The 19789-nt window shown below is 46.3% G+C and overlaps 1 protein-coding gene across 5 annotated transcripts in view; it reads left to right on the forward strand.

The window, feature by feature from the left end:
- Positions 1-19789, forward strand: part of SCUBE1 (signal peptide, CUB domain and EGF like domain containing 1) — a 298612-nt gene that overhangs the window by 261929 nt on the left and 16894 nt on the right. For all 5 annotated transcript variants that reach the window (XM_066590365.1, XM_066590368.1, XM_066590366.1 and 2 more), the window contains 3 exons: positions 14264-14380; positions 18837-18959; positions 19113-19232. In XM_066590365.1, coding sequence (XP_066446462.1) covers positions 14264-14380; positions 18837-18959; positions 19113-19232 — 360 coding nt within the window. The remainder of the gene's footprint in view (positions 1-14263; positions 14381-18836; positions 18960-19112; positions 19233-19789) is intronic.

A 19789-nucleotide genomic window follows, 5' to 3' on the forward strand; every position in this document is an offset into this window, starting at 1 on the left:
ATTGAAAAATACAACTCATCCCGCAAAAAACAACAAGCCCTCATACAGCGATGTCTATGAATAAATAAAGGAGTTAAGATTTTTTTAAAGGGTGAAGGAAAAAATGAAAATGGAAAAAAAAAAGGGGGACACGTCATGAAGGGGTTAATAAAATGCTGAAAAGGAGCATTACAATGGCCCCCCCAAAAAACCAGGTATTAAAAATGTCCATATCTAGTTAAAAAAGCGGTCTTCCATTCATCCCTGTGGGTGGATCCATACAGGGGCGTAACTATAGAGGGTGCAGGGGATGCGGTTGCACCCGGGCCCAGGAGCCTTAGGGGGCCCATAAGGCCTCTCTTCTCCATATAGGGAGCCCAGTACTATGAAGAAAGCATTATAGTTGGGGACCCCGTTACAGGTTTTGCATTGGGACCCAGGAGCTTCAAGTTACGCCTCTGGATCCGTATGAGGCTATAGGCCCCTCTGAGATCAAGTTTGGTAAAGATCTTGGCAGAACAATGTCTTTCCAGCAATTCTGGGATTAAGGAGACTGGGTAACTATCTTTGACGGTATAAACTTTATTTAGGTCCCTATGATCAATGCATGGCCGCAAGGTTTAGGTTTTTTTTTCTACAAAGAACAAAGGTGCCCCAGCTGGGAATGAAGAAGGTCGAATGAAGCCTTTCTTTAAATTTTCATCCAGGTATTCTCTGAGTACCTTTAATTCTGGTTTGAAAAGATTTTAAATTCACCCAAAAGGAATGGTTGTTCCAGGGAGCAATTCTATTGGACGATCATACGGGCAATTAAGGGATAGTATGTACCATTTATAACCCCCCTCTGCTTCCTATCATTGAGACAATTACTTACAGACTTACACACATTCTCACCCAGACCAAGCATTCTCATTTTATATACCAACCTTTTATACGGCACAGTATCAAATGCTTTGGAAAAGTCCAGATACACAAGATCCGGTGACTCCCTGGTCCAGTCTAGAACTTACCTCCTCATAGAAGCTGATCAGGTTGGTTTGGCAGGAGGGATCTCTCATAAACCCATGCTGATATGGAGTTATACAGATATTTTCCTTGAGGTCCTCCAGGACGGCATCTCTTAGAAACCCTTCAAACATTTTACCCACAATAGAAGTAAGACTTACCGGCCCGTGGTTTCCAGGTTCACTTTTTGACCCCTTTTTGAATATTGGTAACACACAATCCAGGGGAACAGACTCCGTCACTATAGAGTCCTTAAAGGGGTGGTCTCGCGAAACCAAGTGGGGTTATACACTTCCGTATGGCCATTATAATGCACTTTGTAATGTACATCGTGCATTAAATATGAGCCATACAGAAGTTATTCACTTACCTGCTCCGTTGCTGGCGTCCTCGTCTCCATGGTTCCGTCTAAATTCGCTGGCAGCTTGCTTTTTTAGACGCGCTTGCGCAGTCCGGTCTTCTCCTTCCAGCACGAGCCGCTTCAGTGTGCTCCCCGCTACAGCTCTTCTGCGCATGCGCAGACGAGCTGTCACTGCTCGGGAGCGCGCTAAAGCGGCCATTCTGTACCTTCCTCTGTTAGAGGAAGGTGCAGAAACTGGAGCTGCCCAGCGGAGAAGCCCAGCCCAGCCCAGCAGAGAAGCCCAGCCCAGCAGCCCCGAGAAGCCGCCCAGGTAAGTGATGGGTCGGGGGGTGATCTTGACTAACAGGTGAAGGTCCCGGGCCACAGCGGTAGGCCCCGGAGCCCAGCGCTGGGCTCCGGAACCTAGCGCTAGGCTCCGGAACCTAGCGCTGGGCTCCGGAACCTAGCGCTGGGCTCCGGAACCTAGCGCTGGGCTCCGGAACCTAGCGCTGGGCTCCGGGGCCTTCACCTGGGCTCCGGAACCTAGCGCTGGGCTCCGGGGCCTAGCGCTGGGCTCCGGGGCCTTCACCTGGGCTCCGGGGCCTAGCGCTGGGCTCCGGGGCCTTCGTCTGTTGTCAGAGTCTAGCGCTGGGGAGCCGGGAGCGTAGCGCTGGGGAGCCGGGAGCGTAGCGCTGGGGAACCGGGGCGGTAGCGCTGGGGAGCCGGGGGCGTAGCGCTGGGGAGCCGGGGGCTAGCGCCGGTTACCTGCTGCCTGGCGGTGGGTGACTGGTCGGTGGCTGCGGTGGGTCCGGTCGGCGGCTGCGGGGCGTCTGGTTGCCATGGAGACACAGCTGGCAGTATCTCGGGAGCGCGCACGTCGGGCTGCAGCAAGCGAAGGGAAAAGAGCCGGCGGCCATCTTGGGGAAACTTTTATAAGTTGCTGAAACGCTGGAACGGTAAGTACGAACCAGCTAGAAAAGTCATTTACAGGGGGGCTTAGTTATGTATGCTTAATTAGGGGGACTGGGCAAAAAAAAAAAATTCACTGCTTCCTCGAGACATCTCCTTTAAATATAAGAAACATGGGTCTGTGTTAATTCCTTAATTCCTTTAGAACCCTGGGGGTGTATGCCATCAGGACCCGATTATTTGAATATTTTAATCTTTTTAAGGCTTCTTCTTCTTGAGTTAGACTGGTGACATTTAGTGGAGAGTTTACTTTACCACTCTGCATCTCATCTTACAATTCATTAACTTCTGTAAATACACTGGAGAAAAAAACTATTTAATAGATTTGCTTTCTCCTCATCACCCTCTACTATTTTTCCTGCTTTATTTATTAAAGAGCAAACACCTTCAGTATTAATCTTGCTATTTATGTAGTTGATGAACAGTTAGTTTTACTCTCCCTTTACAATGAGTCGCTCAGTTTTTGCTGCTTTAATCTGCTTTCTACATAATTTATTTTTACCTTATAGGTTTTTAGTGCTTCTTCGCTGCCTTCCTGTTTTATTAGTATAAATGCTTTCTTTTTGTTTATTGCCCCCTTTACATCTTTATTGAGCCACATTTTTTTCTCCTATTCCTAACCCTTTTATCCCTCTAAGGTATGAACTGCTCACAGTAAGTATTTAGGATGTTTTTAAACATTTCCCATTTATTGTCTGTACTCTTAGTTCTGAGGACATTGTCGCAGTCAATAGGATTAAAGGCATCTCTGAGCTGACCGAACATTGCCTTCCTAAAGTTTAGTATTTTCGTAGCTCTCCAATAAATCTCCCTTTTGTAAGACAAGTGGAAAGGTATTATATTATGATCACTATTTCCCAGGTGTCCCCCAACCTGCACCCCTGTTATATTGTCAAGTCTGTTGGTTAATATGACGTCCAAAATGGCCGTCCCTCCAGTTGGGTCCTGTACAAGTCGGGTAAGGTTATCTTCAGTCATTGACAGAAACTTGTTACCATTATGAGATCTGCAGGTTTTGGCTTCCTCGCTTATATCCGGATAGATAAAGTCCCCCATAATAATTATGTCATTGTGACTTTATATTTTAAGTGTTTCCCTATTAACTATTCTGCCAGTTCTAACTGTACTCACCCCTCCCACCACTCCGCTCCCATTTCTATCACTTAGTCCCAGGTACACTGTCTTCCCCCCTATCTCTCTGGTTGCCCCCCCCCCCAAGTCCCTCGTTTCAACACTCCTCCAACCTTCTAGCCATCTTCTCCTACCCCAGCACAGCTGCCCCTCCCCATTAAGATGCAGCCCATCCTTACGGTAGAGCCTGTAGCCGACAGCAAAGTCAGTCCAGCTCTCCAGGAACCCAAACCCTTCCTTCCTTTACTAACTTGTGAGTCACTTGCTTACCTCTCTAATCTCCTGCTGCCTTTCTGGCGTGGCACGTGGTACAGGCAGTATTTCAGAAAATACAACTTTGGAGGTTCTTGCCCTGAGCTTACATCCTAGTTCCCTGAAATCGGTTTTAAGGACTCCATCTCCTTCTAACTTTATCATTGGTGCTAATGTGTCACCAGCAGCCGATCCCAGTAATCTTTCAACCCGATCTGCAATGTGTCGAACTCAATTTATTCCTATATTTCCAGGAGGAATAACTGAAGAATGGCACAGAGAAATCTTTAAAAAAGATGCTACGTAACTATTAATTCTGTTACTGAAGCAGACAAGTTAGGAGAGTTGACCAATTCTCTTTAGGTTATGGTATAGAGGGATAGCCCTCTACACAGTTAATGGGAATCGGGAAATCCCAGGTTAATATTACGGGGGGATCCTCCAGTAAACAAGTGGCTTTATCTTGCAGCTGATTAGACAAGTGGGGTCAGATGGTAGGGCGACATGGTGAGCAGTGCGTGACACAGGAAATTGTAGAGGTAAGCTGTTGCAAGTGAGTCTCCACCGTGAGAGGAACCCAGGAGGCCACAAAGCCCTATGGGCAAACTGGTGAGTGTCATTGCCAGAAGGTCAGATCAGTGTGTCCGTTCACTCCAGCTAATATCAGTTGTTCCTTGTAAACCCACCCGTCACCTTGTTCTACCTCATCCAGCAGCTTCAAAAGCATTGCAGGTTCATCAATAAACCCAAGGTCTGGTGGTCTGATTCCTTCAGCCTTAGCTAAGGTAGAGTGGGATAATTGGTGTATACCATGCAGCATAAAATTCCACCTTATAACCCAACTTCCCCTCAGAGATACACCCCAACATTGTCTCATCAACCCTTCCCTTTTACTTTCATCAAATACAATGTTTTTCAGACTTCAAGATGCACTTTTTGGCAGAAAAAAAATCTTGCTAAAAAGTCCCTGCGTCTTATAGACCGCAGTCAGTTGCCATGCCAGCATGAGTAAATGGGACTTAGTACCACCTAGATCCACTGCGCAAAATATGGAGCTATCCGCTGTACATGATGTGTATACAGCTATGCAGGCCTTTGTGTCTTCATGATTACAAAGACTATAAACAAGCCTTGAGAGTATTCTCATTCTGCAGCCACTAGGGGGAGCTCACTATATGCAGATGTATGCAGTTCAGTACCAGCTGCATATATCTATTTGTAGTTAGCTCCCTCTAGTGGTGGCAGCAAGCAGACAGAATTATATATTTTATCAAGTCAGAGAACCGAGCTCTTCTGTACAGACATATGACGAGATCGGCGCTGAACTTATAAAGGCACAGTATATTTGGTGGAGCTCTCAGCACGGAGTGGGACCAATTCTCAGTTGTGTAGTGGGGCCCAATCATTTCTAACTTAGTCCCATGTGTATAAAAAAAAATCAGAAAAATGGGTTTTCTCCTGCCGCCGGATGCAGTTTTTATCTTGACGGTTACCTAACAATACAAAAGCTTCTCTAATGAACCCCAACATGCCGCAGTCGTATAAACGAGAAGAGAAAAACCTTGTCATGGCTTTATGAGCATGAAGTCTATCGCTTCCAGGACAGTAAATTCTCATTTAAGCGAATGAAGCCAAGAGATATCCTGTGCTGCCGAGAAAGCGCTGACCGGCTAATAAGAGCCGAGTGGAAACAGCCTGTGGTTATTAATAATGAAGGAACTGAGGTCAGGCTTCCGTATCCGCAGTGTATGTGTATACGCTGTATATGCTGGATGTGTTACATTGTGTATCATTCACATCAATGGAAACTTCTCATTGTGAGATTTCTACAAATGATACTATGTCAGAAGCGGATGGTTATACAGAGATGAGCAGCGCTCCATAGGCAGGGCTTATCTCCTCCTGGAGAGTCAGTCTATGGCAGGTCACTTTTATAGGAAGTTCCTTCTCCTATACTAGACACTGATTGATCGCCAAGTACTGATCCCCCTCGTATCTGGAGGAGTTTCTTCACCAGCTGCTGTGTGTTTTATACTTTGTGTCCCAGCTACTGTACAATATCATCATACGCATCTCGGCTGCTGAAGAACCTCATCATATACATCTCGGCTGCTGCAGAACCTCATCATATACACCTCAGCTGCTGCAGAACGTTATACTATACAGCTCATCTACTGCAGAACAACTTATTACACACCTCAGCTGCTGCATAACATCTTAATACACACCTCAGCTGCTGCAGAACAGCATAATACACGTCTTAGCTGCTGCAGAACATCATAATACACACCTCAGCAGCTATAGAACATCTTAATACACACCTCAGCTTCTGCAGAACGTCATGCTACACACCTCAGCTGTTGCAGAACATCATAATACATATATCAGCTACTGCAGAACCTCGTAATACACACCTCAGCTGCTGTAGAACAACATAATACACACCTCACCTGCTGCAGAACGTCATGCTACACAGCTCAGCTACTGCAGGACCTCATAATACACACCTCACCTGCTGCAGAACGTCATGCTACACAGCTCAGCTACTGCAGAACCTCATAATACACACCTCAGCTGCTGCAGAACCTCATAATACACACCTCACCTGCTGCAGAAAATCATAATACACACCACACCTGCTGCAGAACATCATAATACATGCTTCGCCTGCTGCAGAACGTCATGCTACACAACTCAGCTACTGCAGAACCTCATAATACACACCTCAGCTGCTGCAGAACCTCATTATACACGCCTCAGCTGCTGCAGAACCTCGTAATACACACCTCAGCTGCTGCAGAACCTCGTAATACACACCTCAGCTGCTGCAGAACCTCATAATACACACCTCACCTGCTATAGAACATCATAATACACACCTCACCTGCTGCAGAACATCATAATACACACTGCATCTGCCACAGAATGTTTTTAAGGGATGCGGTACTTTCATGTTAGGCCTCATGTCCACGGGGAAATTCGAGCCTGCACGGATTCCTTGTGCAGAATTCCGTAGCGGGACCCTCCTGCCCCGCAGACATGAGGCCAAGAAAATAGATTATACTTACATGTCCGGGCACTGCGGGTCTCCCCTCCATCTCGGTCGTGCACACTTCTTTTTTAGCTCTTGCTTTCCCGCGGCACAGCACAATAACAGCTGCGGATGTGCCACGGGACCGGATGGCTTCCATTAGCTTCAATGGAAGACGTGGAAGACGTCCGTGCGGGAAAACAGCATGAAATGGAGCATGCTGTGGGTGGTTTCCCGCGCTTGCGATCCGCAAAAAATTACATCCGCAAGTATTTATTTAAGTACCTGCGGGTGTCCAATGATTCCCTACAGGCGCGGATCACGCGTGCGAGAGACCTGCACGGATTTATTACTTCTATTTTGCCCGTGGACATTGGGCCTTATTCAATCACTTAATCATGGAGACCCCCAAATCCTACTGGTGTAACACGGAGAGGCGGTCTGTAGTAAACTAAAATACGTAGAGGGAAATGGTGGTCACCGAGGCGGGAAGACGAGACCTGAAGCTCACACACTTATTCTGCTTTCACACGGCCGAGAAACTCGGGCGTGATTTGTGTGTAGTGAGACGCATCCTGCTGAATGGAGTCGTACACCTGAGCGTCGTCTTATCGTCGTCCCATCTTTCCGCGTTCACGGAACGCTTTGCCCATTGTTATCAATGGAACAATAAAGCACATGGCACGGCGCGGGGTGCGAGGCTTCACATCGAAAACAGGGATCACTACTTTACTGAAGGGAGGCGGTTTGGCCAGAAAATGCCTTGCATCGCCGTGAAAACTCACGTTGGCGAGCGCGATAGCTGGGTGAGTTTCTCGGCCCCGATGTCGCGCTCCCCCGTGTGTCGGAAGCCTTAGGATAAGGAGAAACCAACCTGCTGTGTGATAGCGAATTACCTATCTGCACATCATACACATGAAGATAAAGTTTTGACTCCGTCGGCCCATCAGAGGGCGCCGTCCTTATCACAGATGCCATTCTTCCTGGAGGACGCGATCACATGACGCACGCTTGCCGTCGTTCGCTTTTGGCCTGCTGTGCAGCGCTGCCTCTTTAAGCAGGACTCGGCAGGCCTAACCCAGCCTCCAGGTGTGCGGAGTCAGAGACTTCCCAGCAGCCCCCCTCGCCCCTTATTTATCCTTCACCTACTAAATTATCAAAAAAAGCAGCAGGGATGTAAAGCCATGAGGGTTTTATATGTTGCAGCGCCCTCCGCTTCCTTCCTCCTCCTCCGCCTCTGGCTCTGTTATTGACTTTCATAATCGTAATGAGGAAGAGCAGCTTCGTTCTGCATGTCTAAATTAGGACTAAATTGCCTATTAAAGGTTTACTTTGTGGTAAGGCCCAGCTACATCCGCTCGCTTTTTTCCCTTCTCTGCCTGCTATGAAATGGCAAGGACATTGAGCACACGATTAACTCCGGTGTTTCTAGCTCCGACCTTAGAAGAGACCTTGACCGATTATTCTAGAGATGACCTCTTTAATATAAATGATCCATTGGCAGGGCCGGGTGAAAGTGATGGGGACCTCATGCCAACTGCAGAAAACCAGGGGCGCCCCAAACCTCTATGCTGCCTGCGGTGAAGTGTAAAATGGCGTCTCCCCCCCCCAAAACAAACAATATACTCATTTTACAGGCATTGAAAGCTCCAGTATACAGGATGCCCAGCACATATTTGAACCATTGAGACGTGTGAGTTAGTTAGTGGACGAAAAAAGATCAGTAGCGCCGATCTAGAATGACCACGACCGAGAGCATTGTTCCATTCAGTGTAGATGTCGGAGGAGGTACCGCTGCCTATCTGTTGCACTCACGAGTACCGCGGACGACCAGGAAGCCTCCGCCATCTGGCAGGGGGTCGTCTCTCGATTTTCCTAGCAATTGCTGTGGTTAGAGCACCGCGGGCCGGGATAGCTTCTGACAGGCGTGCAACATGACCAAAAAGGGCAAGTCGTCTCCTTGTTATTGTTTTTGTGATTGACTCGAGCCCCGTGCGTGCCTGGATCTGATGAAGGCGAACCAACGGACACGGAGAATCTGGCGTTGGCATCGCATGTGAAAGGACTGCAGATGCTCAGTGGTTTGTGATAGCAAGGTCCAGGTCTCCAAGCCGTACAATAATATTGGCATAATGCAGGTCTGGTAGAATCAGAGGAACCAAGTAATAGTGCCCCAGTTAGTAGCCCCAATAGTAAGTGTCCCCCTTAGTGGCTCTAATACTAATAGTGACCCTGTTAGTGGCCCCAATAGTAATAATTACCCCATTAGTGTCCCTAGTGCTAATAGTGACTCCATTAGTGTCCCCAGTAGTAATAGTGATGCCATTAGGGGCCCCAGTATTAATAGCGTCCCTAATAGTAATAGAGACATCCATAGTGACCCCAGTAGTAATAGTGACCCCAATAGTGGCCCCAGTAGTATTAGAGACATTCATAGTGACCCCAGTAGTAATAGTGACCCCCACAGTAGTCCCAGTAGTAATAGTGATTCCACCATACTAGTCCCAGTACGTGATTCCCCCATAGTGGTCCCAGTAGCAATAGTGGCCCCAGTATTAATAGTGCCCACCATAGTGGCCCCAGCAGTAATAGTGCCCCCCTGTAGTGGTCCTCTGGCTGGGCAGCAGCCCAACAAGTAGTTAACCCACTCAGTCTGCAGCTCTGGACCGGCGGCCGCCGCCACTGCTATGATCAGTCTGTGATTGTGAGCTGTCTGCCCGGTGTCTGTAGTGCGTAAAGGGCCAGCTTCTGTGTGCAGGAATGCAGACGGCGGGGAGAGGTCAGGCTTCACAGACTGATTACAACAGTGGCGGCCATCACCAGACCAGAGCCGCAGATTGAGTGAGTTAAGGCCTCATGTCCAGGGGGAAAATCAGGCCCGCCGTTGATTTCTGCTGCAGATGCACTATAATTGTCTTCTTTTTTTCATGCGTGAGATCAATTGACATATGAGCTCCTGCACACGTGATCCACGCTAAAATAGAGCATGTTGCATTTTTTCCCCGCGCGTGAAATCTGCAAATCACTTAAAATACCATCTGCAGGTAGGGTTGCCACTTTTGTCACGAAAAATACCGGTCATGGTAAAAAAAAAAAGGAGGGGGGCGTGGCTTATCGCAGCAGTTTTTTCCTCCTTTATCTCCAGGATCCCGTCCAGCGTTTGTGTGTATGTGCGGGATCCAGACCAGCGTGTTCTCGCGAGTAGAGCACGCTGCCGCAGCCCCCCTGAAGTCTATACAGGCTGTATTTTGTCGCAGCCTGCCGCAGTCCCCAGGGCCTGACAAAAGTACCGGCCTGTAATTGGGCCGGTAAAATAAAGATACCGGCACCTGGGGCAGTGATTTACCGGTCGGGTGGCAACCCTATCCGCAGCTATTAAATTAACTGGGGGTGGTGAATGGGATGCGGATTTGCGTTTTTTCTCCCCCGTGGATTTGCTAAATATAATTTCCCTGTGAATATGAACCCTGACTATTTGTTGGATAAATATGGCCCGGAAAAAATAATCACTGACCAGTGGTCCTGCAGACTGCGGACTCAGGTCGTGGCCACTACATGAAATATATTGAAATGATTTAGACAGCCGGTCCAGCAACTCCCTTCAAAAAGGCTTCATCAGAGAGAGCGCCAAACACACATGTCTCCACCTCCACTCAGCCGGGTAAGTTGGGCAAAAGCCCAACAGCATTAGAGCTCATTCACATGGGTGCAAGATAGATAGATATGAGAGAGAAAGATAGATGGATGGATGGATAGATAGATAGATAGATAGATAGATGGATGGATGGATGGATGGATGGATGGATGGATGGATGGATGGATGGATGGATAGATAGATAGATAGATAGATAGATAGATAGATAGATAGATAGATAGATAGATATGGGATAGATAGATAGATAGATATGGGATAGATAGATAGATAGATGATAGATAGATAGATATGAGAGACAAAGATAGATGGATAGATAGATAATAGATAGATAGATATATAGATAGATAATAGATAGATAGATATGAGATGGATAGATATGAGATAGATAGATAGGTGGATAGGTAGATATGATATAGATAGATAGGTAGATAGAGATGAGATAGATAGATAGATAGATATGAGATAGATAGATAGATAGATAGATAGATAGATATGAGATAGATAGATATGAGATAGATAGATAGATAGATAGATAGATAGATAGATAGATAGATAGATAGATAGATAGATAGATAGATAGATAGATAGATAGATATGAGATAGATATGAGATAGATAGATAGATAGATATGAGATAGATATGAGATAGATAGATAGATAGATAGATAGGAGATAGATAGATAGATAGATAGATAGATAGATAGATAGATAGATAGATAGATAGATAGATAGATATAGGATAGATAGATAGATAGATAGATAGATAGATAGATAGATATGAGATAGATATGAGATAGATAGATAGATAGATAGATAGATAGATAGATAGATATGAGATAGATATGAGATAGATATGAGATAGATAGATAGATAGATAGATAGATAGATAGATAGATAGATAGATAGATAGATAGATAGATGGATAGATAGATAGATAGATAGATAGGAGATACATAATTAGATTTTGCAATTTTTTGCTGGTTTAAGATCTGTACATATGCTCTTGTAGAACAGCGCCCCCTAGTGTCTCATCGGTCTAGTTTGCAATGGATCCCTGAGACTGTTATATAGTGTTACTCAGAGGTTTTCACTGTGACATACCTTTCTGGCATTACAACCCCCCTGAATATAATGGGCTAATCAGGTGTCATCCCTGCAGTCCTGTATTTTCCAATCACTGCTCATAGCGCCAACTCATTTCTCAGCGCTTTTAGGTAATTTACCCCCCACCAAGCTGGGTACTCATTTTACTAATCTTCGAAGGATGGAAGGCTGAGTCAACCTTAGTGCCGGCTACCTGAACCAACCGGGGATTGAACTCACAACCTTCAGGTCATGAGTGAGAGCTTAGGGCTGCATTTCAGCTGCCTTAGGGCTTTTACCCACTAGCGTTTTTTTTTTTTATCGCTGCGTTTTTTTCAGTGGGACTTTCTATTATTAAAATCGCATCGCACTAAAGTCACAAAAGCACAAACGTGATTTTTGTGCGATGCGATTTTACCATTAGTTAACGCTAGTAGGTAAAAACTAATAGGCACATCATCTGCATGTAGAAAGAATGCAGGGAGGACACACATTGTCACCGCTGCCCTTATATCCGTGTATACTTACTGCACTCTTATAATACAGCACGCATGTCAGAATTAGAGGTAAACGTGATGTAAGCATCGCCTACATCTGGCCACAGACAGGAGATATTTCTCTGCAGATCTCTCCAGATTCAACAAGCTTGTCTACACCAATCTCCTTGAGATAATCAGCGCCACAGGTGCCTGGCAGACACTTATCCACAGTGCTACAACACTGAATAACTATGTAGTATACATACACTGATGTGCCATAAGTCCTGGGATAGCAGTATATAAGTTCATGATGAAGTTGTGTTCTCAGGTGACAGCTTGGCATCGCCCACACCTGTATAAGCTGTGAGCTGTTATCTTGTGAGTGAGGTTGAACACCCCCCAGCGTGCTCATGGCGAGGCGGCGTGAACTATGGAGTTGGTATGATGTGATATGGGGAGCCGGATGGATGGGGTATTCTATCTCCGAAGTTGTGTGGACATTTAACATCCACAGTGTCATGTTTGTACCGGGAATACATCATCGAGGGCATTACTATACACAGTGGACAGCGCAATGGCCGCCTACGGGTGATTAATGATCATGACTGGCATTCTCTGGCTAGAACTGTCCATGTGAACAGACAAGCTACTCTGGCAGAAATCACATCCACATCCACTGCAGGAGGCCCCACACGTATATACCGCAGGTCAGTATTCTTTAGCTTCCATGGGATATAGAAGCAGAAGACCCACCAGAGGACCTCTGTTATCACAGAAGACCTCACCCGCGCTCTTGGGGTTGCTAACTGGACCCCAGAGGACTGGCAACATGTGGCGTGGTGCAATGAGTCACCGTACTAATTGTTTCGGGCTGATGGTAGGTTCAGGTGTGGTGCAGAACCCACAACGCCGTGGTCCCCAGTTGTCTATAAGGCGCTGTGCAGGCCAGTGGTGGTTTCATATTGGTAGGGTGGGTTCTCATGCCATGGGTTGGGTCCAGTGGTCCACCTAAACACATCATTGACCCGCTACGTGTTGCTGCTTGGTGACCACTTGGTGTCCTTCATGGACTTCATGTCCCCCACAATGATGGGATAGTCCAGCAGGATAATGCACGGTGCCATTGGGCCTATGTTGTCCAGAATTGGTTGCAGGAGTATTCTGGAGAGTTCATACTAATAGTGAAGTCTGCACTTTCACCCAACATGAGCCCAAGTGAGCATTTATGAGATGTGATAGAGAGGTCCATTCGCACCCGAGATCCTGCACCTACAAATACCACCGAGCTGTGGGGGCATCCAGACGGCGCATCATCCCTCCAGATGTCTTCTGTACACTTGTGGAATTGATGTTCGTCAAGTTGCTGCACTTTACTAGACTAGAGGGGTCCTACATGATATTAGTTCCTGTCCCATGACTTTTGGCATGTCAGTGTATATTCTTAACAGTCTCTATGTAGACTCATTGCTTATATTAGGACTCTGCTTTCACCTTACTATAGTGTGTGATCGATTTCTTCCACATTGAGCGCTGAATATTTTGCTCATTAACATGGGACGGTTATCACTACAAATGCTCCTAATTGTTGCAATCTGAAGAATAATGATGGTGTATGGGGGTCTTTAGTAATTATTGCATTTTGCAGTTTAGTTCTTGTATACAGCAGGCCTGCATTTCAGTACTGTTATATATTGGCGCCATCCAGTGTCCATCCTGTGTACTACATGCATGTCATCCAAAGACGTGTGCCGTAAATGCCATTCATTGTCTACTGGATAACAGTAGATAGCAGCCTATATACTTACCCTCATTGCTCTGGACACCGCTATACTGCAGACTGTCGCGCCCACCGTCACCCAGAGCTGAAGAAGAGCTGGTAACAAAGAGTAAATGTATAGTCTGGTCTGAATCATTTGTGTCTGATCCGGGGACTGATTTAGGTTAGGGGCCTAAAATTAATGTAGGGATTTGGTCTGGGTCTGATATAGGAGTCTGAATATATTTAGAGGGCCGGAGGTTCCATATTGTATACAGTATCTATCGCAATTGATTTCCATTCGTGGACAGGAAATAACGATTTTCTATAGCATGTCTATGGGCAGTATTTGACGTGGCATCCGGAGGCAGACGCTCATTCCAGATTCCCCAATGCAAATACATTGGGCCTTAATGTGAGAAGGCTACTCCTTATGCCTGGTGGGAGACATCTGGAGCACAAGCGAATGATAGCTGCACCGCACACAGTTACTACGCACAGGGCTTGGGGTGCAGGCGGCCATTGTTTGTGCTAGTCCTAGTAATATGTCAGCTTCCTCTCATTAATTGTCCCTTCCTTTTCAGATATCGATGAGTGCTCCTTTGAGAGAACCTGTGACCACATCTGTATCAACTACCCCGGGAGTTTTGAGTGTCTCTGCCACAAGGGGTACACTCTGTATGGGATGACACATTGTGGAGGTTTGTGAACTTTTGTTCTGAAGGCTGGAAAATGTAATTTAATTCTTTATACTCTAAATATGTGCAAAATTCATTACAGCGGACCGACTCCAAATCCCCAAACTCCAGTCATAGAGTTACATGATAACATTCTGGTTACCTCCAGCCACCACTAGGGAGAGCTCACTGCATAGGGATTTTTACAGGTCCCATTAAGTGACCCTCCGATCCAGGAGCCAGGGCCCTGGAGCCTTAGGGAGCCCATAAGGTATCTCCTCCCCCATATGAGGAGACCAGTACCATGAATTAAGCATTATGGCTGGGGGCACTGCATTGAGGGCCAGTAGCTTCAACATCCACCTCTGCTGCCAGATCTTAGGACCCTCTTCGGTCTTCCAAGATGACCAAAACGCTTCCTTTCACACTGTGAATCAGTAATCAATCTTGCATTTAGATTGGGCAGTCAGGGCTGTGTGCAGAATCTTGTACTATCAATGCACAGTGTGCAGTGCGTCATCTGAAAAGTGTTACGGCCATCTTGGAAGATTGAAGAACAGCCCCGAAAAATGGTGGATCTGTGACAGAACTGCAAAAATAAGAGTGGCAGGTAATATTACTACCCCCTACTAGAGGGTCCCTTTAAATCCTATAATAAATCCCTATGCAGTGAGCTCCATCTAGTGGTGAAAAGTAAAATTTTATAATTTAAAGGGGTTTTCCGGTACTTTGCCTATTGATGGCTTATCCTCAGGGTAGTTCATCAATAGCTGATCTGCCGCTCAGGATCCCTGCTGATGAACTAATCCCTGGGCCTGCTACCAGTATGGACAGCACTGGAAACGGATAGCGCTGTCCATACTGCAATAGCCCAGTTTGGTACTGTGGGCACAGTACCAAATTTGGCCATTGCAATGTTGACATTGCTATCTGCTTCCAGCTGTGTTCACACTGGTAACAGGCCCAGGGATTAGTTCATCAGCAGGGATCCTGAGCGGCAGATCAGCTATTGATGAACTACCCAGAGTATAGGTCATCAATAGTCAAAGTACCGGAGAACCTCTTTAAATCTGCCTCTTGTGAAGTTTTCCCCAAGATTAAAAGTTATCCCCTATCCACAGGATAAGTGTCTGATCAGAGAGGAACCAAGCATTCGGACCCCTGGCAATCATGAGAACGGGAAACCCTTGGACCCCTGAATGAATGTAGCACCGCTAAATGATGCACACCGCTGCTCCATTCATTTCAGTGGGACGGCTGAGATAGCACAAGTGTTATCGCAAGTAGTTCCACTGAAATGCATAGAGTGCCATAGCATATGCTTGGTAGCCACTCCATTCATGTGGGGTACAGGGACTCTCAGTGGTGGTCCTAGCAGTCGGATGCTCAGCAGTCACTTATTTGCTGTCCTGCCCTCTTGTATAGCATCGTCTGGACACGATTGAGGTGGACGCTCCGGGTGCCATTTGTAAGCTGTCGGTGATAAGTTTTGGACAAAGAATATCTGAGATGGTAACACATTGGACAGACTAAACAAGTCCCAAGAAGAAGGCCTTATATGCACAGCGTTACATCCCGACTCCGCGTGTTCTGTATGGCGTGCGCCGGCATCACTGTAGTAACAGACTAAAAATAAGCAAAAAAATCTGACACTCATCGGAGCGACAGGTTCACTTTGACAAGTGTTTGCTGACGGCAGGCCAGGACTAGTCGTTACACAGCACATCGGTATTTTCAGATCAGCAGGCAACCGCTGTACATGGTGGTAGACCCCACTTGGTTGTAGGTAGTGGTAGACCCCACTTGGTTGTAGGTAGTGGTAGACCCCACTTAGTTGTAGGTAGCGGTAGACCCCACTCACTTGTAGGTATTGGTAGACCCCACTTGGTTGTAGGTAGTGGTAGACTCCACTTTGTTGTAGATAGTGGTAGACCCCACTTGGCTGTAGGTAGTGGTAGACCCCACTTGGTTGTAGGTAGTGGTAGACCCCACTTGGTTGTAGGTAGTGGTAGACCCCACTTAGTTGTAGATAGTGGTATACTCCACTTGGTTGTAGGTATTAGTAGACCCTACTTGGTTGAAGGTAGTGGTAGACCCCACTTGCTTGTAGGTAGTGGTAGACCCCACTTGGTTGTAATTAGTGGTAGACCCTACTTGGTTGTAGGTAGCGGTAGACCCCACTTGGTTGTAGGTAGCGGTAGACCCCACTCACTTGTAGGTATTGGTAGACCCCACTCACTTGTAGGTATTGGTAGACCCCACTTGGTTGTAGGTAGTGGTAGACCCCACTCACTTGTAGGTATTGGTAGACCCCACTTGGTTGTAGATAGTCGTAGACCCCACTTGGCTGTAGGTAGTGGTAGACCCCAATTGGTTGTAGGTAGTGGTAGACCCCACTTGGTTGTAGGTAGTGGTAGGCTCCACTTAGTTGTAGGTAGTGGTATACTCCACTTGGTTGTAGGTATTAGTAGACCCTACTTGGTTGAAGGTAGTAGTAGACCCCACTTGCTTGTAGGTAGTGGTAGACCCCACTTGGTTGTAATTAGTGGTAGACCCCACTTGGTTGTAGGTATTGGTAGACCCTACTTGGTTGTAGGTAGTGGTAGACCCTACTTGGTTGTAGGTAGTGGTAGACCCCACTTGCTTGTAGGTAGTGGTAGACCCCACTTGGTTGTAGGTAGTGGTAGGCTCCACTTGGTTGTAGGTAGTGGTAGGCTCCACTTGGTTGTAGGTAGTGGTAGGCTCCACTTGGTTGTAGGTAGTGGTAGGCTCCACGTGGTTGTAGGTATTGGTAGACCCCACTTGGTTGTATGTAGTGGTAGACCCCCCTTACTTGTAGGTAGTGGTAGCCCCCACTAGCTTGTAGGTAGTGGTAGACCCCACTTGGTTGGAGGTAGTGGTAGACCCCACTTGATTGTAGGTAGTGGTAGACCCTACTTGGTTGTAGGTAGTGGTAGACCCTACTTGGTTGTAGGTAGTGGTAGACCCTACTTGGTTGTAGGTAGTGGTAGACCCTACTTGGTTGTAGGTAGTGGTAGGCTCCACTTGGTTGTAGGTAGTGATAATGCTGTATTGCCTCCAAAGACCCAGAAGTTGAGGCATCCAATACATAGGGCTCATTTTCCCAGTTGGGATCAGCAAGGCATGAATTATCTATGGTCTATGAAGCAAACAAAACCTCATTCTCTTGTCTGCTTTACACTCTGGAGCAAGCGAAGGGACGCAGTGTACTGTATAGCAGATAGAACTTCCTATGATCACCTCAGGTTATGTTGGTGCATGTGTTCAAAAGATGGCCACCCGTACAGAGGGATGAGCTGAAGTAGAAGTTTTTGGAATATTTTTTCTTACTTCAGAGCTGCACTTGCTGGAGGAGTCACTGTGTACATACATTACTTATCCTGTACTGACCCTGAGTTACCAGCAAAATAGTGAGTGCAGCTCTGAAGTATAATACAGGATGTAACTCGGGATCACCACAGGATAAGTAATGTATGTACACAGTGACTCCACCAGCAAACTAGTGAGTGCAGCTCTGCAGTATAATACAGGATGTAACGCAGGAGCAGTACAGGATAAGTAATGTATGTACACAGTGACTCCACCAGCAGAATAGTGAGTGCAGCTCTGCAGTATAATACATGATGTAACTCAGGATCAGTACAGGGTAAGTAATGTATGTATACAGTGACTCCACCAGCAGAATAGTGAGTGCAGCTCTGCAGTATAATACAGGATGTAACTCAGGATCAGTACAGGATAAGTAATGTATGTACACAGTGACTCCACCAGCAGAATAGTGAGTACAGCTCTGGAGTATAATACAGGATGTAACTCAGGATTATACAGGATAAGTAATGTATGTACACAGTGACTCCACCAGCAGAATAGTGAGTGCAGCTCTGGAGTATAATACAGGATGTAACTCAGAAGCATTACAGGATAAGTAATGTATGTACACAGTGACTCCACCAGCAGAATAGTGAGTGCAGCTCTGGAGTATAATACAGGATGTAACTCAGGATCAGTACAGGATAAGTAATGTATGTACACAGTGACTCCACCAGCAGAATAGTGAGTGCAGCTCTGGAGTATAATACAGGATGTAACTCAGGATCAGTACAGGATAAGTAATGTATGTACACAGTGACTCCAGCAGCAGAATAGTGAGTGCAGCTCTGCAGTATAATACAGGATGTAACTCAGGATCAGTACAGGATAAGTAATGTATGTACACAGTGACTCCACCAGCAGAATAGTGAGTGCAGCTCTGGAGTATAATACAGGATGTAACTTAGGATTAGTACAGGATAAGTAATGTATGTGCACAGTGACTCCACCTTTTTGTGGATTCATTCTATATGTAATAGTACTGAGATGTGGATCCGCCATTTAAGTTCTGTATCCTTCCAGTTTATTGAGGTTGCTGCCATTTTGCATTGTGTTTTGAGTAAATAACCTCAGGTTTCCCTCTTTCCAGACATTGATGAATGCAGCATAAATAACGGCAGCTGTGACGCAGGCTGTATAAACACCCTGGGAAGCTACGACTGCTGCTGTCCATATGGGAAGAAGCTGCATTGGAATAAGAGGGACTGTATTGGTGAGCTCATTGGTCTCCTGCATTCTGCTGCCTCACGTTGGCCTCCCCTCTGCTCCCTCTGCTCCCTCTGCTCTGTATTATGTCTGCGAGGCTCTTCATCGGAGGGAATGTATGTTAATCAGTCGCATCTTATTGTTTTCTCTTTTTTCCTAGAGACGGCAAAATGCGTCCCCAGCTACAAACCGACCCAAAAAGTTCAGCTAATCTGCAGTAAATCAGCAGGGATGGATAACTGCTACCTGTCCTGCCCGGCCAACACACTGTTTGCACCAGGTTTGTAAACGGAACAAGGTATTTAGTACGAGGGGTACAGACAGACGTGCGTCAAGACCAATTAATTCTACATCATCCAATACTAAATTAATTATCACCCTCAGGGCCATTAGATAAGCATCTAGCCTCTTCTTTGAATGCTTCTATGGTACCTGCCATTACTACCCCTTGGGGTACAGCATTGCACACGTTTACTACTGTAACTGTAAAGAATCCTTTGCTACACTGAATAGGCCCTTACATAGTTGGAACTTACTTGTGTGAAACTTATCCCTGTGACCCCGGAGTGCAGCATAACATCACATGACAAGTTTTTCGTGGATCACTTTCAGTATGAGTAAACAGTAGATGGGAAAGTCCAGCGTTCTGAGCGACTTCCAACGAAGCCCGGTCATCAGTGCTAGACTAGCTGTGGCCGGGATTTCACTGCGATCGCAAGGAGGTGGGGGGTTCTGTGCAGCGATGTGGAGAGTATACTGAGAATGGCGTGATCAAGGAAAAAGATCCAGTGAAAGAGGATCCTTTGGACCTAAACAGCTCAACTTCTGAAGGGGTCA

The sequence above is a fragment of the Eleutherodactylus coqui genome, chromosome 2 (assembly GCF_035609145.1).
Source record: "Eleutherodactylus coqui strain aEleCoq1 chromosome 2, aEleCoq1.hap1, whole genome shotgun sequence".
Lineage (NCBI taxonomy): Eukaryota > Metazoa > Chordata > Amphibia > Anura > Eleutherodactylidae > Eleutherodactylus > Eleutherodactylus coqui.